Below are 26,849 nucleotides of genomic sequence, written 5' to 3' on the forward strand. Positions count from 1 at the left end.
TCTCTAGTGGGAGCCCAACACAGCAACCCTCTTCCCCCTGCCAGAGCCCATACTGCTCCAGGATCAGCCCTCCAACTCACATCTCTCCACCATCTCTGCGGCCAGCTTCTTGGCGCGTGGCTCACTACCCTTGAGCTGCAGGTAGCACCAGGAGAGCAGGCTGCCCTGCACGGACCACAGCAGGGAGAACAGGGCAGGGCTGCTCTCCCCTGGGGCCTCCTCCTGCATCAGCATGTCACACTACAAGAGAGGGCCAAGATGGGAGGGTCAATGTGAGGGGAGGCAGAGGCCAGCCCCGCTTCCTGCCGCCCCACTCATCACAAGGCCACCTTCTGGGCCCAATCCTGCACAGGAGCATAGACTTTATTGGCCCTGAGAGGACAGAGGCTCTTGGAACCCGCCCTGGATGATGGCCGTGACACCTCTCCCTGCCAGGTGCCATTATCATCCCACTAACGCCTGAGCCCTGCTCAGTTCCCTTCAAAAATTCCACATGGATGGTCCTTCTTCTTCTGCTCTCTCATCCACACCCTTGTTCCTTAACACTGGGTCAAGGCATGACAACCAGCTTCCTTCTGGGAGGGCCTGGCCTCACTGGGACTGTCTTGGAGTGGGGTGCTCAGCTTTCTTGCGACCTCTGGTTTCTTGACATGTGGTTTTAAAAACAGGTCTCCCATAATCATGCCTGCAGGTGTGGCCCCTGGGCCCAGCCTCCTTCACAGTCTCCCCCAGGCCCACGAGTTGCTCCACGCCTGGGCAGACCCCTAGGGGCCAAGGGTATCTCTGGTCTTTCCAAGCACAGCAGTGTCCTCATAGTGGAAGGTGAGCGAGCAAGGCCAGCCTGGGTTCTCCAGGAGCATGACACAATCATGAGGTGAATTCAAGCAGCCCTGTGACCCCCATTATTTCACAGCAGGCCCTGACATATGGGGGCAAATCAGGATCTCTGGGAAGAGTGGAGGGAGAAGAGCCACCACGGTCAGGGAAATTAGGAGGGGGCACAGGGCAAGACAAGAGGCTGCTGGCAAAGTTGGTGCCTGACCACCAGTGGTCTGGCACATCCTCTGCTGCCTGTCCCTCCTGCCCCAAACACCAACCAGAGCAGAAAAGCAGACAGGAAATCCATCACCCCACTTTGTAAGGCAGTTCCATGGAAGGCAGTAGTGGGACAGTGGGTGGGATGCTCTCAGAAAGCCCTACCATGGTCAGACAAAACCACACTGGGAGGGCCGTCCTCATCCAAAATCACCTAGAATATAGGCAAGGTCCAAAGGAGAGCAATGAGGGAAGGGATGGCCTCGAGTGTGCGCCATCTGGCGATCTACCCAAGAAGTGCAGGCTCTGGTGGGGGGCTGGCTTCAGTGCCTTTAGGCATTGGATAGATGGCCCCAAGTAACCCAGATGTCAGGAGAAAGCCTGCCATGAGATGAGTCCAGAGAAAGAGCTGTCTCAGTGGACATGGAGGTCTGCAGGCCCAAAGAAGACAATCCAGTCCTCAGGGAGCTAATACTGTCCACGGCAGAGAAGACAGTGGAAATCAAGGAAGGGCTCTCCAGGAATGGGGTTCAGAGAAGGGAGAAGCTGGGAGGGTGGATGGAAATGGCCTTATGGAGAAGAGGGGACTTGGGAAAAACAGGACAGGAAAAGGGGGGCTTATACATGAGAACAACAACACAGGCAGAGAGATGGGCCCAGCCCCCTCAAAGGGGAGCTACAGGGACCTCCAACTGGAGATGCTAGAGACACTATGACCACAGCACCACAGAATGAAACACAAATGGAGGACCCAGAGCAGTAACTGGCTGGTGCACGTGCATGCCTGGGAAAAGGCTGCCCTACCCCACTGGCCAGCTCTACTTGGTCACAGTCTGTTTCCACACTGTCTCTGAAGTCATCCACACTAAATGGGTTCACTGATGGTGGACAAGATCAACATATGTGCCTGTATGGCCTCCAACCACGCAGCTTGGCATCCATGGGAGGAGGACGAGCAAGACGAGAAGAAACCTGATGTGGGCCTCATCCACAGGCCACAAAGCTTGCTCTCCTTCCCTGGCAGTCCTCAGCTGACTCCCCATTGGAAAACAGGGCCTGCCCTTAGTATCCGAGGATGGATGGACAGATGGATGGATGACACCCCTCCATGTCAGCCCTGGCCCTTTCCCTGTCCCTGGTTCTGCTTCTGGTCACCTTCTGGACAAGTCCCACCTGTGGCTTGGACTCCTCAGGGCCTGACACATTTAGCACAAGGTCATCTGCAAACAGAAGGGCCTAGAGAATCCTTCCTAGGCTCCGTCCCCCAGGCCACCTTCACTGGTGCCCCTTTGGCTCCTGCTGGCGGTCAGTCATGAGGAAGAGGAAGAGCAGAGAGGTGGAAAGAGGGTACCAGAGCCCCCCAGGATGAGGGATGCATGCTGGGCATCGATTCAGGGTTTCCAAAGGAGCACCCTGACAGCCAGGCACTGGACCAGTGCCCATTCATCTTTGTGCCATCAGACTAAGTGAAGTGTGTCATGGCTGGCCTGGTAAGTGGTCACTCATCCACAGGCCAGCTGAGACTCCTGGGGGGCTTGTAAAACGCTGATGCTCCCTCTCATAGGGCCCTCTTCTGATGATCTGACCACATCCTCCCACCCAGACGGAGAAGCCCCAAGCTGACAAAACCAGTCATGATATCCCAGATTGCAAGGCAGCCCGAAGGGTGGGAGCCTGGTGGGAAGTTACCTCGCGGGCAGCAGCCGCCTGCAGCATGTCCATGACAGCCAGCACTTCGCCCATGTCCAACCCCTCGGGGCCTCCCTTCTCTGGGAGCAGCAGCAGGCCGCCAGGGTCGCGGCCACTGTAACAACACAAGCAGTCCTGTGAGTGGGGTCCCCTCTAAGTCAGAATGGAAACATAGGGTGGTAAGTGCATCACCCCGGCTTCCTCAAGGGCAGAAGCCATGCCCATATCCATGACCAGAGCAAGTGGTGGCAAGCATGGGTGACTGGCCCTTGGAGTCAACTCCTTGGGACCTCTCTGCCACCACACTGCTTCTCCTGCCTGGTGAGTCAGAGACCAGAGGGTCTGCTTTCCCCTGTGGGCAAAACTTGGCATAAGGCAGGTTTTGGAGAAAGCAGGAGCCTCTGCTGGAGAGGCGAGGTGCCACTGCTTAGAAATGGCTCATTTTCCCCAAAGTGGGTCTATCCACAACCTGTGGGGTCAGCCCTTGAAGAGCACTCTACCTGAAATAGGTGCACAAGGCTCTGAAGGTGAGATGCGCAGAGGGCTTCTGCTCAGGCTCAGTGATGGTCTTCTAAAAAACAAAGAGGAGAACTTGGCAGCAGAATCCATTCCAAGATGGTCCATGGCTGTTCTAAGGAGGCCACGCCAAGGGAAGCATCTCAGACTCCAGCTCAACACCTTTCAATGGGAGATCCCAGCCCTAGGACCCAAGGTCAAGAACAGCCTGTGGAGAATGAAGGCCTGGGGTGGCTTGGGGGCAAATGGGCTTTCCATGGTGGACCTGGGGAGCCACAACCTCAGCAGCTGCAGCCCTGGTGCTCACCAGGCGCCCGCAGTTTCTACTCTGACAAAGACACCCTTGAAAGGAGGGAGGCCAGGCCAAGGAGCTGGTCCTGGGTCCCTGAGGACCTGGGGAAGGCTCCAGGGCAGGCACAGGAGCGACCTAATGGCACAAACAAAGACCCTAGTGCAAAAAGAACCCTTCTGGGTTGGTCCAGCACCCCCTGTAGGTCACTGGCCCCGCCAACCCACGTCCCCACAGGGATGTGATGGGCTTGCCCTGGATGGCCTGTAGGGCCTCGTCCCATGCTCTTTTCCTAGTGTCTACAAACAGTTGCCACAGAGCCCTGGGCCAATGTGATAGAGAGAAGACCCAAGCCACTCACCAACATGGCAAACAGATGACGGCGCCGGGCATGGCCATCAGGAAAAAAGACAGCAGCTCCCTGGAGAAGCGTGTTCCTGACCTCCACCTGAAGTCTTTTCAGGGACCCAGAGTCATCACCCACCTGGTCCACCACTGACAAAGACCAAGGAAGGGGGGAGAGGGGTGTGACCAGTCACCAAAGTGGTCTTGTCACCATCCAATCTATAAGGAGCCCACCAGCCCAAGGATCAATGCTGTGGGTGGCCGCAGCCCTTTGGGGGTGCCAGGAACAGGACCACTGGGATGAGAAAGAGCAAAGAGCCCCAAAGGCAGAAGCAATGCCCATCCTTGCCCATGGGGCTCACAGGATGGTCCCAAGAAGGCTGGGAAGAAGCTACTTGGGGCTTCCCGAAACCCTGAAGCCACAGAGCCAGCCCCTCCCCCCCAGCTACCTTGGCATAGATGTGCATACAGCTCCTCTGGGGCAGCACTCTGTGCACTTGGCACAAAGAGCTCGGACAAACAGCTCTGGAGAAGCTGCAGCAGCATGCACCGCGCCAGGACACACTCTTCTCTTGGCCTGGGGAGAAGAAGAGAAGGTCAGGTGGCCCTGAGGCTGGCGCCCAGGCTGAGTAGCAAGGCCCAACAGAGAAGCACCGCCCCCAACTCACTGGGCCTCCAGTTTGCTGTAAAAGCCCCAGAAGAGCTGCAGGCTGAGGCCGGCCGTGTCCAGCAGCGGCTTATGCTTCAATCCGCTTTCCTTCTGTCGTGCCTTGAGGTTTTGAAAGATGAGAAAAAAGACCTGGTTTAAACAGGGACTGAAATGGAGTGCCACCTCACTGGGAAAGGAAGTGAATGGTGCCAGCCTTCCTCTACCCCTCACCCCCAGAGCTCTGCCATGGTCACGCCTGGTGCCCTACCAGGTCCTGGGCCAGCTGTTGGACAAAAGAGAGCGTCTTCAAAAGCAGGGTCATGCCACAGATGCGGTCGCCTTCGGGATCACAGGTGGCACAAACTGCGCTTGGGCCAAGTTCCACACCAGCAGGGCGCAGGTAGCCATACATGCTCAGGCCTTGGACACCCAGGCGCTCAGCTGCATCTTTCCGTGTACATAAGAACTTGATCATCAAATACTAAAACGAAGGCAGAAAGGGGGCTTTGAGAAAGGCCTCACAACTCATCACCAGCACACACGAGATCTGGAGGGGCCTTTAGGGCTGCTGATGTTCCAACTCTCCTCCCTCCAACTCTAACTTTATGAAAAGGGAAACTGAGGATCAGAGAGAACCAGGGACTCATCCCCCACGGCTCCCTCTAGATGTCCTCAGAGTGGGTCAGCCCCAGGCTCTCATGGATCTGCCTGCCCATGGGAGCCTGTGTTGAGTCTGGCCCGCATTCACAAAGAGAAGTTCTCCTTCTCACAGCCTTGAGGACAAGACCAGACTGACCTGCTTGAGGCTGGCGATGAAGCACTGGGAGACCACCGCCCCCAACCCCCGTGATCCCACTCAATGGGAATGACCCAAGATGAGTCAGACCTCCAAGGAACAAGTGCCTTCCCTCACTGCCCTCACTATGGCACCCCTCCACTCTGACCTTGGCCACCCGGCACTGATTCATTTTCACGTCCACCTCATCCCAGTCCTCCTCGGCTTCAAACCAGCCGGCTGGCTCGTCCTCCCCAAGGTCTGCAGAGGAGCTGCCCACCCTGGGAAAGCCACAGAAACACAAGATGCTTTCCTAAGTTCTGCTGATGTTGCGGGCGCACCTCTGGGCTAAAGGAGGATGAGCCGGTGGGCTCAGGGCTGGATGCTTGGCCGTTTGCCCCTTACCCGCAGACCCTTTCAGAGGTTGCTCAGGAATGAGGCTGCCCCAGGGCAGGACTCAGGAGGAAAACCACCTGGACCCTCAGATAACTAGGAAGGGGCCAATTCACATCAGGAAAGCACCAAGTTGGAAGGATCCTCCCAGCGGGCAGGGTGGCATTCAAGGTTCCAATCCCCCCCCCCCCCCCCACAATGATCCAGGGTCCCTCCCACTACTGAGCACAATCAGGGTGCTGTGTAGGGGACTGTCACATCTCATTGTCATCAGTATCCCCTTGATGTGCACCTTGGCACACAGATAGGCACCCCAATTGCCAGGATGCCAGGAAAGGGCGGAAAACACCTGCCTCCAAAGGGAGGCCCAAAGCTGCACATCAGGGAGCCGTGAAAGGATAGCTGAGCCCCATGGGAGCCTTGAGCCGCTACAAACTGGCTTGGCAGGGCCTCTTGGGGCATGCAGTGTTGAACGCCTCCTTACCTACTTTTTAAGAAGTGTCTCAATTCCCGCAGTTTCCACGTGTCGTACTTCTCAAACCTCTTGAAATGCTCCTCGGCATGGAACTTCTCCGAGTTAGAGTTATAGGCAAACACCAGGCCGCACTGGGCCCCAATGTCCCCTCGGCGCACCTGGGAAGGCACAAAATGCCATTCCTAAAGGCCTTCAGAAGTGACGGAACTGGAGCTGCATCCTTCCCCCAGCTTCCCTCCATCTAGAGAGAGCCACTGTGTCCCCTCTGTGGTAAGCCAGGCACTGTGATAAGCCTAGCCTCAAGGTACTTAAACTTGTTGCCAAGAATGGGCTGGTCAGGCAGCCAGGGACCTGATCTCCAGCCCAGCTCCAGGCACCTCCTAGCTGGGTGACCCTGGGTCAGGCACTTCAGAACCTCTGCCTGCCTCAGTTTGCTCATCTGTATGAAGTGGTACTCGGTAAATAAACACTAGCTATGAGGATGATAGTGTGTCCTTTATGTGGATGCAAGCTATACCCAAGTTATGCCTGGAGTGGATTCCTGCTTTCCTGGGCAGAGGAAAGCTCCAGCAGGAAATGCCCAAGACTCAGACCCTCGGCCCACTGCCACCACCACAACCTCCCCAGAGAGGCCACAGAGAAGGGCTGTGACTTCCCCAACGGGAGAGGAACTCACAGAAGAAACCCAAGCAAATGCTGCCGTTCTGAGCCTGGTCTTGTCAAGGACCAGCTGGTCACACCTGTTCACCCCTCTGACAAGAGAAAAGTCTCAGGACTCGTCCCTCTGTCCTCCCCTTCCCGAGGTTGGAACAGAAGAACAGGTTTATCTCCTGTCTTGGACAACAAACTTTCATACCCAATGACCACTGGCCAAAGCATAACAGGGACACCAATCCCACATTCCTGGGAAAAGCACAAAGGCCCAAGGCATAAGCCATGACCCCTGCTTCTCAGGACCCTGCCACAGGAGCTGAGGCTGCCAGCTTGGTGACAGATGGCACTACCCAAGGGATCCCTGAGCCCGAGCAGGGGCCGTGGAAGCTGGCTCATTTCTGAAGTCCAATTCAGACATGCCCTGTGCACCTGAAGGCAAGGGCTGATCCCCAGGAGAAACTACCTTGATCCTTAGCTGCGTGACCTGGAAGAGCGCCTCTGTGCCCGTGGAGAAAATGATGCTCGCTCTGGTCTTGCCCGTCTCTGTGAGAAAACCTGACGAGATAATCCAACTGAGCTCTCGGCACCAAGAGCGGCTCTGACAGGGAGGCCCCTGATCGGTGGAGTCAGACTCCCTGAACCAACCATCCCCACCCCTGCTCCCTGAGGCATGACTCTCAGCGAGTGCGGGAGCTGCTGCTGCCACGACTGCCACCACCACCCTCAAGCACCATGGCACCAGGTGGGCCCAGCAGGGTGGTTCTAGACCCTTCTCTCCACGATGGGAGTATCATGTCCCCCAAGTCCTTGGTTGAGACTTCTCTTCTCCAGACTCAATGTGGCTAGCTTCTCCAAATGCTCCTCTGAACCACCCTTCCTGACAGACTAATGTCTCTGCCTTTACTGAGCCAAGGGTGGTTAACGGAGGGAGGGTCTAGCACAGAGCCTCAGGTACTGGTCCAGGGCCACCCAGTGGACCACAGGCAAAGCTGGACTAGATAGAGGCCATCTGACTTTGCACCCTCCAGACCTCAGCCCCTGTGCCTGGAGACACAAGACATGGCCAACGAAAGAGGAAGGGGTTCAAGTGGAGCTTCCTGGAGCAACGCCAGCAGGTCTCTACACTCAGCCCTGGTTTCTGCTCAAAAGGACACACTCGAGAGACTGTTGAGTCCAGCCCATCATCCAAAGGGCCTTGTCTGTGCAGGAGAATGGGAGAGCTGGATGAGGTTACAAGACCCTAGCCTCCCTGGGCCCCTGTGGCACAACTCCAGGTTCAGCTCTGGGAGCCCTGTGTGACTTGGAGGGGAGGGGACAAGGAGAGCTGACCCAGAAGCTGTGGGGTACGTCAGAGTTGGGCCTCCATTTCTGGGGGGGCTGGCCTGGATGATCTCCTGGACCGCCAGCAATTCTTTATTTCAGGCACTTTGCAAAGAGTCCTCAGAGGACAAGGACACAAATGGGGGACAGAACAAGAAGTCAGGGGCTTTCTCCTGGAGACAGTTCTGGCATCCATCCCACTACTCACCATCTCCAGTCCATGGCTCAGCCAGAAGGTTTTCTGGCCCTGACCTGTCTTCTTTCCCTTTGACGTCGCATGCCTGAAGACTTGGTTGCAGAATCCTGCCTGACGAGCAGAGAGAATATGGTCATATCCACCAGCTAAGTGGGTAGATGGTATGACGTGCCAACAACTACAAATTCATTTAAACTTAAGAGAGTAATCACAACAAAAGCTGGACTCTTTCCCCTGATTCTGGCCCACAGACATTGCTGGTGGCACAAGGAGAGGCTGCCAGAAGGGGCTAGAGCTGAGGCTCCCGAAGGCTACAGAAAAGAAGCAGATCCCCAGGGGTCTTCAAGGCAGGTGTGCAAACAGAGTGGCTACTGAGAGGTCAGCTAGGCATGCAGCACATCCTCTGCCAGACTGAAGCCCTGGTACCCCCTACTTGAGGGAGGCAATGACTGATGCCTGGGCTTTACTGTTACTCAGTAAGCACCAATAAATTATTCATCCAGGTTATGGAAATCCTGCTCTTGGTGAAGAGGGCAGCCCAGTGAGGCCAGCACAAAGGGGAGGTCCAGAAGGTGGAACCTGCCGCCCAGTGGGAAGCTTTAAGCCAGTTCACCTCCCCCTGGACAGGTGAAATGCTGGGCACAGCTTGCCCAGGCCAATTTTGTTCTCGGAGGGTCTGGCCGGCCTTCATGGAAGGGTCACCTTCCACAAGGTATATGAGGCCCCTGCCCGTAGAAATGGTGACGTTGGGAAGACCACATGTCTCCTGGCACCTTCACAGAAGAGGGCCTATTTCTGAGAACACAGGCTTCCAGGGAAAGTCAGAGAACTACCAGTTGGAATATTTACCATATTTATAAAGCAGATTCTGTCGCACAGTGGCCATTGAAGAAATCAGGGCCGATGCCTGGTAGGGTGTATCCAAATGATCAGTGATAGCACACAGAGAGCTGAGCACTTTGGCGATGCTGCCTCTGGCCAGAGCAAAGGCCAGCAGGGTCAACTCCACCTCTGGGTTAGCCAAGCAACTACAAATCAAGAGGGAAGGGGTCAGGGCTCCATTTTTTTAGATGCTGATTGGGGAAAAGCGGTAGCCGTCACTCAGAGCTAGGGGTCAGTGTGCAAAAGATGACAGAGATGGCCGCCAAAGCCCTTGGCCCCCTGGCAGGGGGAACCCATAATCCCCAGAGCAAACACCTCAAATCCACTAAGAATTTTCACCAAAGACTGAATTTCATATGAACTGAAGCCCACAAAGGATCTTCTTGTGGGAGGAACGCCACCTGACCTCAGACTCCCTCCACTATTGTGGGGATCTGACATAAAATGAGTGCAGAGAGTAATGGGAGGGAGAGGAGGGTGGGCAGGAAGGCAGGAGGGTCAGCTAGGAAAGGAGCAGTATGGTCAGAGATGCAGGGCAGGGGGCTCTGACAAGAGATAGGGAGAGAAAGACCAAGGAACCAACTCCCCTGTGGGCTGGTCTGGAGACAGGAGCGGGGCACTTAATCAGAGGAAAAGGTCACAGACATGGGATTCCACCCTCACATTCAGGCTACTACCCAGCATGCCTGAGGATCAGAAAGCAGCGTTTCCTGCTAGCAAAGGTCACAGAGAGGGAGGGATTCCTTCAACGGGGAGCCACAGGCCAGCTTCTGTATGAAACGGCTCCTCTCCTTGCATCTGGGAGCCAGCGCTCACCATCCAGCATATGCCAGACTGGATCAAAAGGTCAGAAGCTCATTGGCACAGTCATCAGGCCTCCCTCCTGCCCTGGGCAGTCATTCCCTCCCCAAGATGGCTTCTTCACTTGAAGCCAAATCAATGACATGCCAGAATACAACTCTGGGATGTGCTGAGGATATGCAGACACACTGGCTGAGGTGATACCTGTCGCCATCCCGCTAATCGAGAGGGGCCCCTGTGTTCTCCAGGAATGTTACTTGGAAAAGCACAAGAAATGACAAATTGGTTCGACAATAACTCTGGCTCCCCCATGCCATGTGCCAGGGGCGGGATGGGAAGGAGCTGAGGAAGCACCTACCTGGTTATCCTCACCAGGAAGCCGTCCACCTCACCCAGGACGCTGGGAGACAGGAAGCTGGCCCCGTCAGTCGACGCCGGTGAGAGAGACAGCGGAGGCATGTGCTGCAGGGCTTTCCTAGACAGAGAAGGCAGGCTGAGGGAGTGAGGCGGCTCACTGCCGCAAGCGAGCCCCAGCCCTCCTCTGCCCACAAGGCTGCTTTCTACTCTCAGAGCTCTTCATTACAAAAGCTCAGTGTGGTCAAGCTGCAGTGGACCAGAGTGACCAGAACACTGCCACTGACCACACCAGACATCTGAGGATGCTTCAGCATAATGCACCTTAGTCCTCCCGACCCCAGGACTGAAGATTCAACAATGTCTGTCCAGAGAATGCCGCAAGATCTTCTCTGCCTCCTCCCTTCCTACATGCAGGTACTCAACTAGTGACCCCAGCCAGATTGCACATCCCCTGTGGCATCCCTGCCCTGTTTCTTTGACTGAGCCGTGAATGGCATTGACTCCTTGGGCCTCGCCTTGATGATCCACATCCTGCCCAGCTGAACATAACCCTGTTGATGGAGCAGGCGCCACTTGTGGCCGCTCCATCACCCTAGAGAGTCTGGGCAACCCCAGCTCCCAGAGACCCCTTCCGCCTCTGGATTCAATGTGCATTCCTGCCTTCATGAGGGTGCACACCCCAAAAAGTCCAAGCCTGCCAGGCTCCAGAGTATTCCCACTATGGACAGAAAAGCCACAGCCACTCACTGGTAAAAGGGGCTAAAAGGAATTTCCCAAGATGCTAGGAGTCTTGGGGAAAGTTAGGTGGCAAGGAGCAGCAGGCGGCCTGCAGACCGTCCAGGGCCAGGAAGACCGAAGCTTGCTTCTGGCCTCTCTCACCTCATCTCTTTAAGACTCCAGGTGACTGACAGGGATGCTGCATCAGTGAGATCACGAGACCCCATCCATGATTACAGGACGTGCACACCTCGGGGGCTAGGCTGATGCTTTACTTTGGTCCCGAATGACTGCCACTGCCTAGCCCCAGGCACAAGCCCTTCTTCTCCCAATGGACAGTCTCCATTCCCTCCCAATGCACACTGAGTAAAGAGCAGGCGGGCAGGGGAAGGCGACACCGAGAGCCTAGCCCAGAAGGCACTCACTGCGTGTTCTGCAGAATCGTCTGGACGAACACTGGGCTTGTCTCCATGGAGGCGGTCACCAGGGACGTCAGGAGGGACCAGTACCAGATGGCAGAAGCATCTGACACTGAGACGCCACCTCTGCGCACTCTCTGGAAGCCCACAGCCCTGAGCCCGTGGATCCTGGTATCGCAGCCATCGCTGAGACAACGCTTCACATTAATCTGGACATCTGCCAAGGTCAAAAAACACACCCAGGAGCAGGGTCAACGCTTCCCCACATGGAATGGGGAAGGGGGAGGGAGTAGAGGAACTGCCTCTGGGCAATGAGCATGCACAGCTGGGGCCTGGAGAGGCCTTCCCTGGGCCCAGGGGACCCAGTTCTGCTGACCCCCCCGAGCCATGACAGAATTCTGCTAAAGGAAGCTGGCCTGAGCTGAGAGGCACTTTCAAAGCCTATCCCCGGTCTCCTACAAAGCCCCAGAGAAGTGAAGATAACACTCCCCAGACAATATTCCGGAGGCTCGAGCACAGTCAAGACTCAGGATGAGGAGTAGCCACCAGCGAGCTGTATGCTGTCGCGGGGTCATGGATGAGTGCACAGTGAGGCTGAGGGTACCACTCCTTCCTGGAAGTGGTCACAGAGGTCCCCAAGTGCACACGGGCGACAGAGGGGATGTGCTAAGCATGTCTTAAACCTGTCATTCTCAAAGCCCTCTTGAGAAGATGTCTAAGAACTCTGCCAAGTGGCCCCACCTCAGCTGCTCCTCCCTACAACCTCCAGACACCACAGTCCCCAGTCATGGCCCAGCAGACTCACACAGCTGACTGATGTTAGCGTTTTCCAGCAGCGTCACATAGCCTGTGACATTACTGGGGATGTGAACATCTCGGACCTCCTGGAGATTGCCAGCGCTCCTCCCCACTGCCACCGTGACCTGCTGTGGCATGTAGCTCTGGTCACTTGCTGCCACGGCAATGGACAAGTGCCTGAGGACCACGTCCGGCTTCATCTTTAAGCTGTGAGGGAGACACGAGGCGCTTGAGAAGGCCACAGAGACCAGGCCACCTCCCACCACACCTTCCACAAGAGGCCCCACATGACTGCCCGCAGATGTTAAACTCTGTTAAACCTTTGGACAAGCCCTGTGTGCTTTTATAGCGGAAGTTGACTTAACATGATGCATCATGGCTTCACCTGTAATCTGCAGAGATGTTGGTAATACGTGGTGTGTATCTGTGTGCACATGTGTGTGTGTGGGTGTGGTGGTGGGGGGAGACACTGTGTCCACCCAATGCACTAAAAGCTGCTCCTCCAAGGTGGGGGCCTTCCCTGGGTCACCTGCCACTCCAGAGTGACATCTCCAGAACCCACTATGTTGGGGCTCTTCCTGGTTGGATGCAAAGGGAGATGGCCAACCTTGGGGCCCCCTTTCTTCAGCTGCAGAAGGAGGAAGACAGCAGCTGGAACTAGGCACCAGGGAGAGGTCAGTCAGCTTAAGATGACTGAGCACGCTGGCCAGGACCTTCAGGGCCTGGGGAGAGCCACGTGGGATATGGCAAGGCTCCGGGGTTCTAGCTTTCTTCCTATCAGAAGGCCTGTTAAGTGCATCAGAGCAGGGCTGGGGCCAGAAGGGATGGGAAGGCAGATTGGGATCTAGCTAGAGCCCCCACAGTACATCAGAGGAGCCCTGTTCTCCCAACCTGGAGCCAGCTGTCAGAAGCGGGCAGAGAAGGAATTGGTGACACAAGCATTCCAACACAGGTCCTCAGCCTCCCAATGCCCCACAAGGGGCGACCTAGGTCTAAGTTAACCTGGGGGGTTCCTGGGAGAGACCAAGGCTGACAGCTCTGAAGGACAAGGCAGCCAAACTCACCCTCACTCCATGAGGGCTCCCATTGCCCTGCCTAGTGCACCGGGAAACCCAGGCCTTGGGGGTCCAGCCACCCCACAATGCTCTACCTCCAGACGCTTCACTCACCGAATCCAGTGGGAACGGGCGCTGCCATCAGACTGCCAGTAAGATGACGTTTCTCCATTGGTCATCTTGTCGATGTCGGCAGAGTTGGACGATGTCTCGATGTACGTGTAGCACTTGGCGATGGCTTTGAGCTCCTCTGACTCCTGGCTGCTGTTTAGTTCTCCAGGGCCCTCTGCAAAGGGAATCTTGGCTCTTCCCACAAACACCCAGCCTCTGGGCCTTTCCCAGGGCGGCCCCGAGCCCCTGCTCCCAGACCCTCCTCTCCTGGGTCAGAATATTCTGGACCCCATGCAGCTTGGGCTCCTCTGAAATACAGCAGGCTGGCATCCTATGCCCTCCAACCAGCGTTCAAGCTTTTATCTCCCACAATTGCCTTCCCCAAACTGAGAGGTGGCAAGGAGGGTGCCACAGCACAGAGCGCCAGGCCTGGAGTCAAGAAGACCCATGTTCTAATCCAGCCTCAGGCAAGGACTGGCCGTGTGACCTGCAAAATGAGGGTAAGGGCAGCACCCTTCCCCCTCTAGCCCCAGCCTCCGCCTCAGGAGGCTGGGCAGCAGGCAGACCCTCACCCTTGTCCTTCTGCACCAGATGATCCAGAGACTCTCTCAGCACAGATGATCTCATGGCACACATGGTGTGGCAGTAATCCAAGAGCGGGTAAGGAAGCGCCAGGCTGGCAACTCGTTTCTGGTGAAGGAATCGCAAGATCATGGCCGAGTGGGCCCCCAGGCTCTCCTTGGATTCGGAGAAGATGTCGATGAAGCCTACAAAGAACAGAGGGACCCTCGGACACTTCCTCGCTCTGTGGCCTGGCAAGGCCGCCGGCCTCTCCAGTCAGTTTTCTCATCCATCCCTACCCCCCCACCTGGTTGTTGGGAGATACTCTCTGAGTCATTTCAGGCAGGTCCAACTCTTTGTGAGCCTGCCTGGGGCTTCCCCGGCACAGACACTGCAGTGCTTTGCCATCTCCTTCTCCAGTTCGTTTTACAGATGAGGAAACTGAGGTGAACAGAGTGAAGTGACTTGCCCAGGGCCACACAATTTGTGTCTGGTGTGGATCTGAACTCAGGTCTTACTGGTTCCAACCCTGGTGCTCTACCCACTGAACCGTCCAGCTGCCCCATGAATATACACAAAGTACCTTTTATGCCTCAAAGCGTTAGCCCAACGTTGTTAGAAATAAACCAAAGGAGCTGGGCTTCTCAGAGAGCCCCAGAAAAACCTCAAGGCCTGAAACCCCGCCCTCTCCAGCCCAGCCACCCTAAAGGACTCCCCTTGGCTTGGATGGGGAATGGTCCTCCTGGCCACAGGGACCACTGGCAAAACGTATTCAAAGGCCAATTGTGTAAGCAGGCCCCTTGGCATGGATGACTATGGTGGGAGGGCAGGGGAAACGCCTCACAGAAACCCCAAGGGGAGGACCCGGGACCTGAGAATGGCCCCAAGCAGAAGGGACTCCGTTAGAGGCAGTGGGTTCCCCAGGGAAGAGGCAGCCTGCTCTCGCGCTCCAGCTGGAAGCGGCACAGCCCAGTGGCTCATCCCTTCTAGAGCACAGGGATGGAGGGAGAATGAAGTTCGGCTTCCAGAGGTAAGGTCTGGAGCCAGTCAGTCTCATCAGGCCCAGCAAAGTTCCCCTGTGCCAGCCCTGGCAAGTGCTGAGTGTGCCTCACCAGGAACCAGGGAGCAGGCCTGGAGCTTCCTGGTGACGTAACTCAGCTCCCCATGAAGGCTGGTGCCCCGGGAGCTCTTCAGAGTCTCCAGCATCTTCTCCACATCCACTGTGCTCTTCCACTCGATGTCAAAATGTGCATAGATCTACCAGACAGACAGAAGACTTGGCTGAGTGAGCAGGGAAACACAAACCCCTTCACCGAGCTGGGGCCAGGCCTCCTGCAGCCTCCATGCCTCAAGAGCCCAAAGGGTCGGATGTTGACGCATCTGTCCCCCCAGCTTGGGAAGCCCACCACAGAACGTGCCTTTTGCAACATGTCCCCAAGTGGGAGGCAGGAAATAAGCATCTGACTTGAGGGTGGCCTTAGGGGGTGGCAAGGGAGAGAGAGATAGAGATGGGGCTTCTTTGTGGTCTGCACACCCTTCGCAGAGGCTGGCAGACAGTCAGAGAGCCGAGCCTGTGCAGTGGGTGAATGCTCTCACAAATCTCACCCTTCAGACAAGGTCACTGAGGCTCAGAAGTGAAGTGACTTGCCCAGGGTCACCAGCTCCTAGGTGTCTGAGGGCTGGTTTAGAACTCGGCACTTCCTGACTCCAGCGCACTCTTCCTCTTTGTCCCAAATGCGAGCCAGTCCCCCCAAGTTTTCAGGGGCCATAATCGAGCCTTTCTCAGACCCCCCCAAGGAAATGCCCTTCTGTACTTGTCACATACACCCTTCCTCCCCAGAGGCCCCCTCAATTTTTGCGTTGGGGTTCTTTTTAACCTCATCTCACTTTTGCCAATACCCTTTGTTTCCCCGTTAATTCCTTTCCAAGTGTCCTCCCCAGCAAACAAGGGCTGAGGGAGACAAAGCCACGCCGCGGAAGCTGTTCCTCCACCCCCTGATAAGGAGCAGGGCAGGCTCTGAGCCCTGCCCGGGCACACCTGTGCCAGCCTTCCCGGACCTCTGCCTATCTCTGCTCCTTCCAGGGCAGTCGTAAGGCACCCCCGCCCGTGAACACCCTCAGGCGGCCCTGAGCTGGGCAGAGGGAGCCCAGGGCAGGGGCAGGGGGCGCCGGCCGCGGTCCTCCTCACCCCACCCCCACCCCCGCCGCTGGCCAAGCCGGGTGGGCACCGCCGGCCGGCCAGCACGGACGTGTCCGCTTCCCGGCTGCCCCTACCCAAGCTGGACACGCAAAGGCCCTGAAGGGGAGTCTGCCTCCCCGGGCGGCAGCTCTGGGGGCGCCTTCAGGGGGTCAGAGCCTTCTTCAACGGAGAAACAAGCAGGAGAAGGGCGAGAGCAGGGCCGGACCGAACCCGAACGGAGCCAGGGCCCAGGAGACGAAACCAGGGCCCAGATCGCCCGAGGGCCTCCCCACGGGCCGCGCGGGATCCGAGGCTGGGCAGGCAGCGCCAGGACCCCCAGAATCCCCGGGGCCCGCAGGACACGGCCCCCCCACGTCTCCCGTGTCCTCCCGCTCCTTTGGCCCCGGACACGTGACTGCGTGGGAGTGGGTGTGACGGGGCGTGTGGAGGACCCGCACAAGACTGCGGCTGCGGGGGGTGCGAGGGAAGGGGGAGGGGGGCCAAGCCTGAGCCACCCGGAAGTGACTGCGGAAAGTAAGTAAAGGACGATTAAAAGAAGGACGCAAAGGGGGGCGAAGCCCCGCAGGGCCGGGTGCGGGACGGCCGGGCCGGGCGGGGCCTTGCTCTCAGCCACAGCCCCGCGCCCTAAGGGCGGGCCCGACAAGCGCCTCCCGGGTGACCTGGACTCCGACCCGACCCGACCCGACCCGACCCGCGCCTCTGGGCACGCCCTCCAGGCCGGCCCCGCACCACGGAGCCTCCGCAGCCTCGCCAGGCGGGGGAGGAGCCCTCCGGCGGCACCTGCGGGGCCGAGCCCCGCTGCTGCCCCCCCCCGCCCCGCTGCTGCCCCCCCCCCCCCCGCCCCGCTGCTGCCCCCCCCGCCCCCCTCCTGCCCCCCCCCCCCGCCCCGCTCACCTCCTCGCCCGCGCCCAGCTCCTCCAGCGCCTCGCACAGCTGGTCCAGGCTGACCACGGCCTCGCCGCGGGCCCATCGCTCCTCGAGCCAGCGCAGCAGCACCGGCCGGTCCGAGGCGTCGGGCGGCTCCGAGGGGGGCGCGGCGCCGGGGCCGAGGCGGGCGGCCTGCCGCAGGGCGCCGGGCTCCAGCAGCGTCGCGGCCCCGGGCAGGCCGCCGGCCGAGGGAGCGGGGCGCAAGCCCGAGCCGTCGGGCCCCGCCACCCCCTGCCCGGCCCCCGGGGTGGCTCCGCCGCCGCCGCCCCCGGCCTCGAGTTCCTCGTCGTCGCTGCTGGCGCTCGGAACGTTCCCCATGGCCCGCAGCGACTGACCCTGGGGCCGGGCCGGCCTCACTGGAGCCGGCGCAGGCGCAGACGCAGACGCGGCGCGGGGCGGGGCGCGCCCGCTTCCGGCGCCCGCTTCCGGCGGCCTCTTCCGGCTTCCGGGCCGTCCAGCGCCGCCGCCCCGCCCCCTGGGCCGCCCGGAAGGACACACCCACGGCCGCCATCTTTGTGAGGGGCGGTGGCCGGGCGCGGACCCCGATGCAGAGGAAGAGGAGGCGCGTGGGCGATGGCGCGGGGCCGCGGCCGGGCCTGGTCGCTGCCCTGGCCGTGGCCGCGGTGGCCGCGGCGGCGGTGGCGGCCTGGCTGATGGGCGGCCGGGAAGCTGCGGCAAGGCCCAGGCTGCTCCGGCCCTCTGAGCTGGCCCAGTACCGCGGGGGCGCGGCCGAGCCCGGCCTCTACCTGGCACTGCTGGGCCGCGTGTTCGACGTGGCTCCCGGGCGAGCCCACTACGCGCGTGGCCGCGCCTACGGAAGCCTGGCGGGTGCGCTCCAGGAGCGGGGGCGGGGGTGATGGGCGCGCCCCGGCCACCCCGGGCGGCGGGGTGGGGGGTGGGGGCCCGGTGACCCTTCCCCATCCTGGTCACCGCCCCCTCTCACTGCCGGTCACCCCTCCCCTATCACACACACACACACACACACACACACACACACACACACACACACACACACACACACACCCGCCCCTCCCCCTGTCACCCCCCCATCACTTCCCCCCCCCTGGTCACACCCCCCTCCCCCCGTCCCCTCCGCCTCTCACCCCCCCATCACCTCCCCCCCCCCCCCCGTCCCGCCCCTCCCCCTGTCACCTCACCATCACCCCCCACCCCCTCCCCCCCGTCACCCCCCCTTCCCGTCACACGCCCCTCCCCCATCACACCCCCCATCACACGCCCCCCCCCTCTCACCCCCCCCCCCCCCGTCACACACCCCCCCCCCGTCACACGCCCCTCTCCCTCTCACCCCCCCCCCCGTCCAACCCCTCCCCCGTCACACCCCCCCATCACACGCCCCCCCCTCTCACCCCCCCCCCGTCACACCCCCCCTCCCGTCACACGCCCCCCCCCTCACCCCCCCCGTCACACCCCCCCTCCCGTCACACGCCCCTCCCCCGTCCCGCCCCTCCCCCGTCACACGCCCCCCCTCTCACCCCCCCCCCGTCCCCCCCCCTCCCCCCCCCCCCCCCCCCCGTCACACGCCCCTCCCCTGTCCCGCCCCTCCCCCCGTCGCCCCACCCCCAGCCCAGCCGCTGACCCGCCCCGCCCCCGCAGGCAGAGACGCCTCCCGCGCCTTCGTCACCGGGGACTTCTCGGCCCGGGGGCTCCGCGACGACGTGTCCGACCTGTCGCCCTCCCAGATGCTCGCCCTGCGGGACTGGCTGCGCTTCTACGAGGAGCGCTACGCGTGCGTAGGTGCGGGCCTCCCCCCCCCAGCCGGGCCCCGGGTCTGTGGGACGTGGGCCGAACCCCCGAACCCCCGGGCTCCGACCCAGCTCGGGCTCTGGCCCGTGAGAGGCGGGGCTGCTGCGAGCTGCCCCCGCGAGCGGCCGGACCCAAACGTGACCCAAACCGCCAGCGTCGGACCGGACCGGAGCTGAAGCGGGACCTCCAGGCAGAGACCTCGACAGGGTTCTGAGGTCCGGCCCAGAGTGACGGAGGAAGGACGGGGGGAAGGGACCCAACAGTCTGGGGACCAAGAGGGGTCCAACAGGAGCTGGGAGGGCGGCTGCGAGGCCCAGAGAACCCGGAGACCTTCGGAACCGGCCCGGAGGAGGGCCTGATGCCCCCCCAGTGGGTGCTTGGGGCCTGAGAAGTGTGCAGGGAGCGGAACCCCCTCCGTAAGTCCGGTGTGGACCGCGAGGAAGGACCGGATCGGAACCGCAGGACCGGCAGCTGCGCGGGCCGGAAGAAGAAGAAGAGCACCCTGTTGGCAGGCTGTACCCGTGCCCCTTTCCCATCCCTATCCCCTGCCCTCTGGTGCCCGTCTTGGGTGCCAGGATGATTTCACACCCGTTCTCTCGCTCTGGAGGTGGCCTGAGCCCCGAGTGCAGCCCAGCACGCGGCTGGCATCAGCCCCTTCCCCCACAATCGGTCCCGACAAGGCGCCTTGGCCCTCCGGGGAGGGGGCTGCTCGCGGCACCCAGAGCGCCGGGCTCCTGCGGACCGGGGCGCTGCTTGTGGGGTTTTGTCGGTGGTTTGCCGTCTCCGTGATCCGGAGGATTAAGTGACTTGCCCAAGGTCACACAGCTAGGCAGCGTCAGACTGGATCTGAACTCGGGTCTTCCTGACTCCAGGCCCAGTAGCTGCCTCTCCTTTTAGAGAGTGCTGTCCACTAGCAGTAGCTGCTGGGGCAGGGCTGAGACGTTTGCCTGCCCATCTCAAGTCCCTCCGCCTCTCCAGTCCATCCTCCGGTGGCCCAGGTGCCACTATGGCACCCTGCCTCCCACACCCCACTGAAATTCCAGTGGCTTCCATCGGTTCCAGGATGAAGTACGAAATGCCCTTCCTAACCGGACTCCCTCCTGTGTTTCCAGTGGTCTTGTACCCTGCCGCGGGCTCTGATCCAACGACCCGGCCTCCTGGCCGACCCCCGCACAAGACCCTCGTCCCTCTTAGCTCCAGACGGTTTCTCTGGCCGCCCCCCTGCTCAGAGCTCTCTCTCCTTTGCTTTGACCCATGACTTTCCTGACTTCCACGAGAAGTCTTCTCTAACCTCTCTTCATTCCAGTTCCTTCCCTCTGTTATCAGTTTCCTGTTTATCCTGTAGGTAGCATGCCTGTTATGTTTGCTTGTGGTCCCCCCTCATTAGAGGGTGAGCTCCTTGAGGGCAGGGGCTGCCCTTTGCCTTTCTTTGTGTCCTCAGAGCTGAGCACGGAGCCTGGCCCGCAGCTGGTGCTTAGTAAACGTTTCTTAGAAAACCTTTCTCCCGCAGAAGAGGATGTGCTTGAGCATTCCATTCTCCAGGTGAAGTGTCTTCAGTTCCTTCAGCTGATCCTCACTTGGCCTGGTCTCTAGTCTGTTCCCCATCATTCTTTTGGACCCAAGAGTCCTTTGGAGTCCAGCCTCGTCATTTTGTAGAAGAGGAATCAAGTTCTGGAAGAGAAAAACAGCTTTGGCTCATTCTTGGAGACCACCAAGGGAAGAAACGGCCTTTCCTTTTTCCTGGACTGCCCAGTCTTCCTTCTGACCTCCCTGTCTCCAGTCTCCTTCCGTTCGCTCCTACTTGGCTGCCAAAATAATCTCCCTCAAACCCACTTGGGCGGCCCCAGCCCCCAGATCTTCATTGACTCCACTGCCTATAAAATGCAGAGCTCTCTACCATCTGAGGGTGTGGCGGGCATTTCTAAAACGCTGTCCTCTGCTATTCCCTGTCACAGATGAGCTCCTTCCTAAGCATCTTTTCCCGCTCTATTCCACTGCCTGGCACGCCCTCTCCATTTTCTCTACTAAAATAAACACTCCCCTTTGTTCAAGGTCCCAACCAAGATCACACTCACATGCACAGAGGTCTCAAGGCTCAAGGACTGCTCCTTGTTTTATCTTTTATTTATTATTACAGAACTCTCTGCCCCCCCGCACCCCCACCTTTATTATCTGCCATCCTTTTGGGTGTGTTCTGTTTCTCCCAGTTTGGCCAGGACTTAAGACAAGTGTTGGCAATAACGTGCCAGAATGAGGGCTGCGCTTAGAAGGCAGGACGAGGTCCGGAGATGAAGGCCAGCTCAGCACGATGTAACGGAGCTGCTGAGCCCACTAGTCTGGGGGAACCAAGAGGCCAGGAGGAGGTCTGGTGGCAGATAAAACTGGGAAGAACCACATCTTCCTCCAGCGTAAGGAGTTATCAGACGCCTGCTGTGTCGGGTGCAGGGTGACTCTTCAAAGGTGTATTCCTGGAGGACAGACACACTCCCAAGAGAAATGGAGACCCTCCTTGGATCTCAGTGCTCCTGGGGGGTGCAAGTCTTGCTTTCCTTTTCTTTGACGACCCTCCCCAGTGCCTCACCTCCCCAGCTTGTACTCACAAGGTGAATTCTCTGGAAGGCGGCCACCCCAGCCCGAAGGTGTCCTCTGGGGCTGTACTTCTGACCTCATCATTCATCCTTCGTTTTGAAGAGAACCAGCGACCTCGTGAGATGATGTTCCGGACTGAAGTGAGGCAGGGCTAGAGAGTCGTCAGAGTCCAGTGGCAGGACAAAAGTCAAGGTGGCTGGTGGTGTCTCTGAGTGCAGTGGATGACCTTGGTGTGTTCAGTGTCTGACCTAGCTCTGTGCCACCTTCATGGCCATTGGAACAGACTCTTCTCGTGTACCCATTTTGCTGAGGGAAATACTCACATTCCCGATTCAGTAGGGGCTCTGAGGCCTGTCAGTTACTGGAGTGTGGCCATTTCACATGCTGCAGCTTTGTGAAGCCACAAGTGAGAGCTGGGGAGCAGGTGGACATCAGAGGCAGGTGAGCAGCCCTGAAAAGGGCTTGGCAAGTCCTATAGTGGGCATAAGCCCCCACTGGGATACCGACCTTTCAGTAGTCAGCCAAAGATAATGAGGTCAGAAGGGCATTTCCTGGGGTAGCACAGCAAGATTGCCGTTGGAGCATTCCTCCACAAACGCTGTCTCACCAGTACATGCATCATCACAGAGAGTGAGCCTGAAGCTAGTTGGTTTCACTGAGGCCAGGTGGTATGTGGCTATCTGAGCTCGGACTTAGATTCTTTTAACAGTTTTGGAGACATTTAGAAATTTCAGACAGGAGCGAGTTTCCACGACTTGACTGCCACAGAACCCTAATCCAGAAAGCCTAGAGGTGTTGCTCAGACATCAGAAAAGAATGCTGCCTCCCAGCTTTGTGACCAACTGCTCCCCTTCATGCAGTGTTTCCTACGGCCAAACCAGGATGCTTTCCAAATATTGCCTGAGATTCCCCATCTCCAGGTGTTTGCTCAGAACTTTTCTGATGCCTAGAATACCCTCCTGTTCACCCATCCTTTAAAATCCAGTTCACATGAGTGAGTGAAGATTTTCTTCATTTTTAATTAAGTGCTTACTACAGGCAAAGCCCTACATTGAGTACTGGAGATAAAAATAGAAGCTTAAGCTGGCCCCTGCTCTCTGGGAGTTCTTATATCTCAAGGCTTCCCTCCCCACCGCTCTCCGGTTTGGCAAAGACCACGGACCTCCCCAACACCTGTCACCTCCAGTGCATCTGCGGTGCATTATTTTGTATGATGGCGACTCTTGCCTGTGATATGCCTCTCCACTGGACTGTACCTGAGGACAGGAAGTGTGTCTCCTAGCACTGACCCCACACGGGATGCACTTGGTGTTTGTAGAATTATCATACAAAAAACCTTCACCAACCCGAGGGTTCTAAATGTTGAGGAGGAGCAATAGGTGGATGGGTCCCTGGCCTCATACAGCCTGTAATCCAGTAAGGGACCATAATTGAGAAGACTGCCTGCAGATGGTGGAGGGAGGCTGGGGTAGGAAGGAGCTGCTGCTTCTGGCTCAGAAGCTGGGGACACAAAGCTCTGCAGGTGCCCCTGCTGTGCTTATGTTGACCTGTTGCCCCCAGGAAAACTGATCGGAAGGTTCTACAAGGAGAATGGAGACCCCACTCCTGCGCTCCTCCTGGCTGAGGCCGCCATGGCCCAGGGAGACGCTGCCAGGGAGACAGAAAAGCAGCAGCGGCAGCACTTCCCCGCGTGTAACTCAGAGTGGAGCTCTGGTGGCCCTAGCCGCTTCTGGTGCTCCAAGCAGAGGTAAGTTGGCAGCAAGCAGGCACTGGCCCTCCCTCCCTTGTGGTGAGAACCCAGTGAGGGCATGTTTGTGAAGCACTTGGAGCGTGCCTGGCATATCGTAGGTACTTAATAAATGCTTATTTCCTTTCTCCAATTATTAATACTATGTACTGGGCACTGTGCTAAGTGCTTTACAAGTATTATCTTCTTCAGTCCTCAGAACAACCTTGACAAGTACCTGCTGTCCCCATTTTAGGGGTGAGGAAACTGAGACAGATGAGGTGAGGTGACTTGCTCAGGGTCACACTGCTAGCAAATTTCTGAGGGTGGATTTGAACTCAGGACTTCTGTGCTCTGCACTGTGATGCCCCTTTATACCTATTAGGCCAGCTTCCTAGATCATTTAACAAACGAGGAAACTGAGACCTAGGCAGGTGAGGTGACACCTCAAGTCCCAGGAGTAGTGCATGGCAGAGGCAGGATTCGAATTCAGTCCCTGTGGCCCCTGTCTTCTCCCCACCCATGGCTCTGGCTCAAATAGAGGCAAACCCTATGTGTGTCAGGACGTCCTGCTCCCTTAAACCTCTAGGCATGGGTGGGGGGGGACACTTTTCTTGTCCATGACCCAGGGGTTTATGCTAGACTGCAGGATCCCTAGATCAGAGGATAGGAAGGCATCTGCATAATCCTCAATTACTTTTTCAGACTAATTTTATTAATCCACAGCTTCACCAATTAAGTATCCCTGTGCTTGCTGGCCCACACCCTGCCCACACGGGACCGTTCCAGTCCTTTGTCACCTTTGCCAATTGCTGGGTCTGAGGTGAAACCTGAGGGCTGTTTGGGGTTTAATTTAAGATCAGTGATTGGGAACATTCATTCCAGTGGCTGATTCTCCTTATCTCTTGGGGAAGGGCTTTCGGCCTTACCCATTTCCATTCATTATTTACATATCTTGGACACCAGATCCTTACGAGAGACATTGGGTACAGGACCGGATGCATTCTAGATTCATACACCCCTCCCTGCAGAAGCTTGAACCCCATGCCCCACACCCCCAGCTATACTTTCTGAGAAGCCATTGAGCACTGGGAGGCAGCTCTCTGCTTCCTGGCCCTCACTGGCATCCCTCCATCAGGTCACAACAGCCAGCCTCTGTCCAAGGGTCCCGGGAGCCAACCCCCCCCCCCCATCTTCTCCAACCGACTGACCTCCTCCATGCCCCCTCTCCCTCTGCACTGGTCCCTTAAGATGTGCTTGAGGGTCTGCCCCCTCAGGCTAGCTCCCTTCATCTCTCCAGCTCCCTAGAAAAAGCTGTCTACACTCACTGCCCCCCACTCACCATCTCCATTTCCTCTGCATCCCTCAGTGTTTCTTACAAGCTGGCTCCTGACCTCATCACTCCCTCTAAATTGACTAATTCTTGCTTCGCTGCAAGAATTTCTTCTCTCTGTCCTTATCCTTCAGGACCTCTCTACAGTAGTGGACCTTGCTGACCAATCTCTCCTGTCTCTCCCTCCCCTGTGTCTCTCTGTCTCCTCTCTCTCTCTCTCTCTCTCTCTCTCTCTCTCTCTCTGTCTCCTCTGTGTCTGTTTCCTCTCTGTTTCCCTCTCCCCTCTCATCATGCCCCCAGCCACCAGTGCTCACCTAGGCTCTGCCTCTACTTCCTCTATAGCTCTCAGAGCTCACACATTCAGCCTTGAGGTTGTTAACTGTGGGCCCTCATTTTATTGAGGCCCAGAAAGGGAAGAGGACTTGCCTAAGTCCCCACAGGTAGTATGTGGCAGGGGTGGGATTCAAACCCAGGGCCTTAGACTTCATGCCTCCCCTCCCCCATCCCACACACCCTTTGGATGCTCAATGTGAATTTTTTAATTAAACACTGAAAAGGTCCGTGGACCATGGTTCAAGAGCTATGTGCCCATCTCCTCCCCTCCTGCCCACTCTTTGGGAGAGGCATTTTTTTTCCCCTCTCACTCAGCTGTCCATCTGGAGACCAAGTCCCATGTCCCCCAGGAGGCTAACCGTGTGCTCTTCCATCCTCAGTGGAGGCATAAGCAGGGACTGGACAGGGGTCCCCAGGAAGCTGTATCAGCCAGGTGGGAAGAAGCCACGATGTGTATGTGTGAGAACCACGGGGCCCCCCACCGGCCAGGCAAGCCCCACCGGCCATGATGACCGTGGAGACTTGGACAACCCGAGCCTGCAGGAGTACATGGGCTGCCCACCGCTGGCCAGCAGCTGTACCTTACAAGACTGAGCCCTTTGGGGCGCTATCAGGAAGCCCCATCCAGAGGGCCCTGACCTGGACAGAGGGAGGGAGAGAAGGGCAGAGAGAGGAAAGAAGAGAGAAAAGAAAAGGAAGTTCCTGAGAGGTGCATCCTGCTGCAGAAGGAGGGAGCCTCCTGCTGCTAAACCCTGCCAGGCTTCTGGGGGCAGCTGTCCAGCAGGAAGAAAGGGCTCCGAGGGCTAAAGCTATCTGAAGATGGCTTGGAGGGAGGGTAGGCTGCACAGGCCAATCTCACCCACAAAGAATAACTTGGGAGTGGTGATGGCAGATGTTGGAAGCCTTCCCCCTTGGCCCAGCCCTCCTCCCCCCCAGCACTGCCAGGCATTGGGGGTCTGTGGGGGCTCTCAGGGGCCCAGCTCCAGAGCTCAGGTCTGAGCGGGAGCAAGGCCAGGGTCTGTGAATTCAAAGTGACCAGGAACCCCTTTTCCTGGGCCCTGCAGGGAAAGCTTTAGAGCTTAGCACAGTGCTGGGCACTAAGGAGGGCCCTTTTGGGGAGAGTGGCCTACAGTCTGGACAGAGGAGCCACTGATTCCTGAGCAGTTCTCCTTCACCCCCATTCTCAGCAGCAGGACCAGCCACGCTCACTGTGCTGAGCTCTGTCACACAGAGCCAAGGTGCGCAGACAGAATGCAGACGGAAGCATGGTTTTTCACTTTTTCTTTTTTCCATTTTCATTCACAACGTGACTAAAATGGAAATATCTGGTGTGACTGCACATCTGTAACATATCCAGCTGCTGGGGGGAGGAATTTAGGACTCAAAATTTTTAAAGAATGTTAAAAATTTTACATATAATTGGAAAAAAATAAAATACTTAAAAAATAACCTTCCTAAAGCATCTGTGATCGTAACTAAAGAAGCAAAGATGGACCCTATCCCCAAGCAGCTTACATCGGGACAGAGGACACAGCACACACAGGGGAACTGTAGTTACTGGGAGGAGGGCTGAGATTGTAGGGGAGGGTGCTGACTCGCCCCTTCCATGAACAGTGATAAAGTTGATTTGATCTGGATTACAGACCTGCATGGCCAGGACTTCTTTGAGAGGCAATCCCCAGTGAGGAGGTGACTAAAAACTTGGAAAATAGGGTTTGAAGAAGATGAATTGTTCTGCTGACCTCTGAGCCAGGCCTGCAACCCCAGGCACCAGACCTTGCCCCTCTGGCCAGGCCTGAGGCAGAGCTTTCCTTTCCTCAGAATGGATGCCCAGGCCTTGAAGAGGGGAAGGACCATGGCCCTGCCGGCAGAAGTGTGAGGGGCCTGACTGGAGGTGTGAGACTGGAAAAGAGAAGAGAGGTTAGGGCTGGATTTATAGA

General features: G+C 57.9%; 2 protein-coding genes across 8 annotated transcripts in view; one reads left to right on the plus strand and one right to left on the minus strand.

Annotated features, from left to right (window-relative positions):
• The window catches only part of ZZEF1 (zinc finger ZZ-type and EF-hand domain containing 1), a 56,674-nt gene extending 38,574 nt beyond the window's left edge, over positions 1-18,100 (minus strand). For 4 of the 5 annotated variants that reach the window (XR_011969216.1, XM_072618932.1, XM_072618931.1 and 1 more), the window contains exons 1-19: positions 17,132-18,100; positions 15,150-15,294; positions 14,049-14,243; positions 13,480-13,651; positions 12,318-12,517; positions 11,519-11,729; positions 10,378-10,494; positions 9,186-9,364; positions 8,349-8,447; positions 7,284-7,375; positions 6,176-6,324; positions 5,468-5,579; positions 4,792-5,004; positions 4,543-4,643; positions 4,324-4,451; positions 3,891-4,024; positions 3,225-3,295; positions 2,725-2,839; positions 81-240 (exon numbers count right to left, since the gene is read on the minus strand). Coding sequence is in view for 4 of the 5 variants with exons in the window: in XM_072618932.1 (XP_072475033.1) it covers positions 81-240; positions 2,725-2,839; positions 3,225-3,295; positions 3,891-4,024; positions 4,324-4,451; positions 4,543-4,643; positions 4,792-5,004; positions 5,468-5,579; positions 6,176-6,324; positions 7,284-7,375; positions 8,349-8,447; positions 9,186-9,364; positions 10,378-10,494; positions 11,519-11,729; positions 12,318-12,517; positions 13,480-13,651; positions 14,049-14,243; positions 15,150-15,294; positions 17,132-18,085 (3,547 nt within the window). In the remaining variant the exon portion in view is untranslated. Of the gene's footprint in view, positions 1-80; positions 241-2,724; positions 2,840-3,224; positions 3,296-3,890; positions 4,025-4,323; positions 4,452-4,542; positions 4,644-4,791; positions 5,005-5,467; positions 5,580-6,175; positions 6,325-7,283; positions 7,376-8,348; positions 8,448-9,185; positions 9,365-10,377; positions 10,495-11,518; positions 11,730-12,317; positions 12,518-13,479; positions 13,652-14,048; positions 14,244-15,149; positions 15,295-16,311; positions 16,402-17,131 lie in introns of those variants that run through there. The other variant, XM_072618933.1, reaches the window with a different exon arrangement.
• A 1,396-nt stretch (positions 18,101-19,496) lies between these two features.
• Positions 19,497-26,358, plus strand: CYB5D2 (cytochrome b5 domain containing 2). 3 transcript variants are annotated; one of them, XM_072618967.1, is made up of 3 exons: positions 19,497-20,470; positions 23,078-23,264; positions 25,290-26,358. In XM_072618967.1, the coding sequence occupies exons 2-3, from the start codon at positions 23,149-23,151 to the stop codon at positions 25,501-25,503; spliced, it is 330 nt and encodes a 109-aa protein (XP_072475068.1). In that variant the 5' UTR covers positions 19,497-20,470; positions 23,078-23,148; the 3' UTR covers positions 25,504-26,358. The 3 variants fall into 3 exon arrangements, with proteins under 3 accessions (XP_072475068.1, XP_072475067.1, XP_072475069.1); XM_072618966.1 differs by lacking the exon at positions 19,497-20,470 and adding an exon at positions 20,477-21,958; XM_072618968.1 differs by lacking the exon at positions 19,497-20,470 and adding an exon at positions 21,965-22,933.
• Positions 26,359-26,849: the final 491 nt, after the last annotated feature.

The sequence above is a fragment of the Notamacropus eugenii genome, chromosome 6 (genome assembly GCF_028372415.1).
Source record: "Notamacropus eugenii isolate mMacEug1 chromosome 6, mMacEug1.pri_v2, whole genome shotgun sequence".
NCBI classification, from domain to species: Eukaryota; Metazoa; Chordata; class Mammalia; order Diprotodontia; family Macropodidae; genus Notamacropus; species Notamacropus eugenii.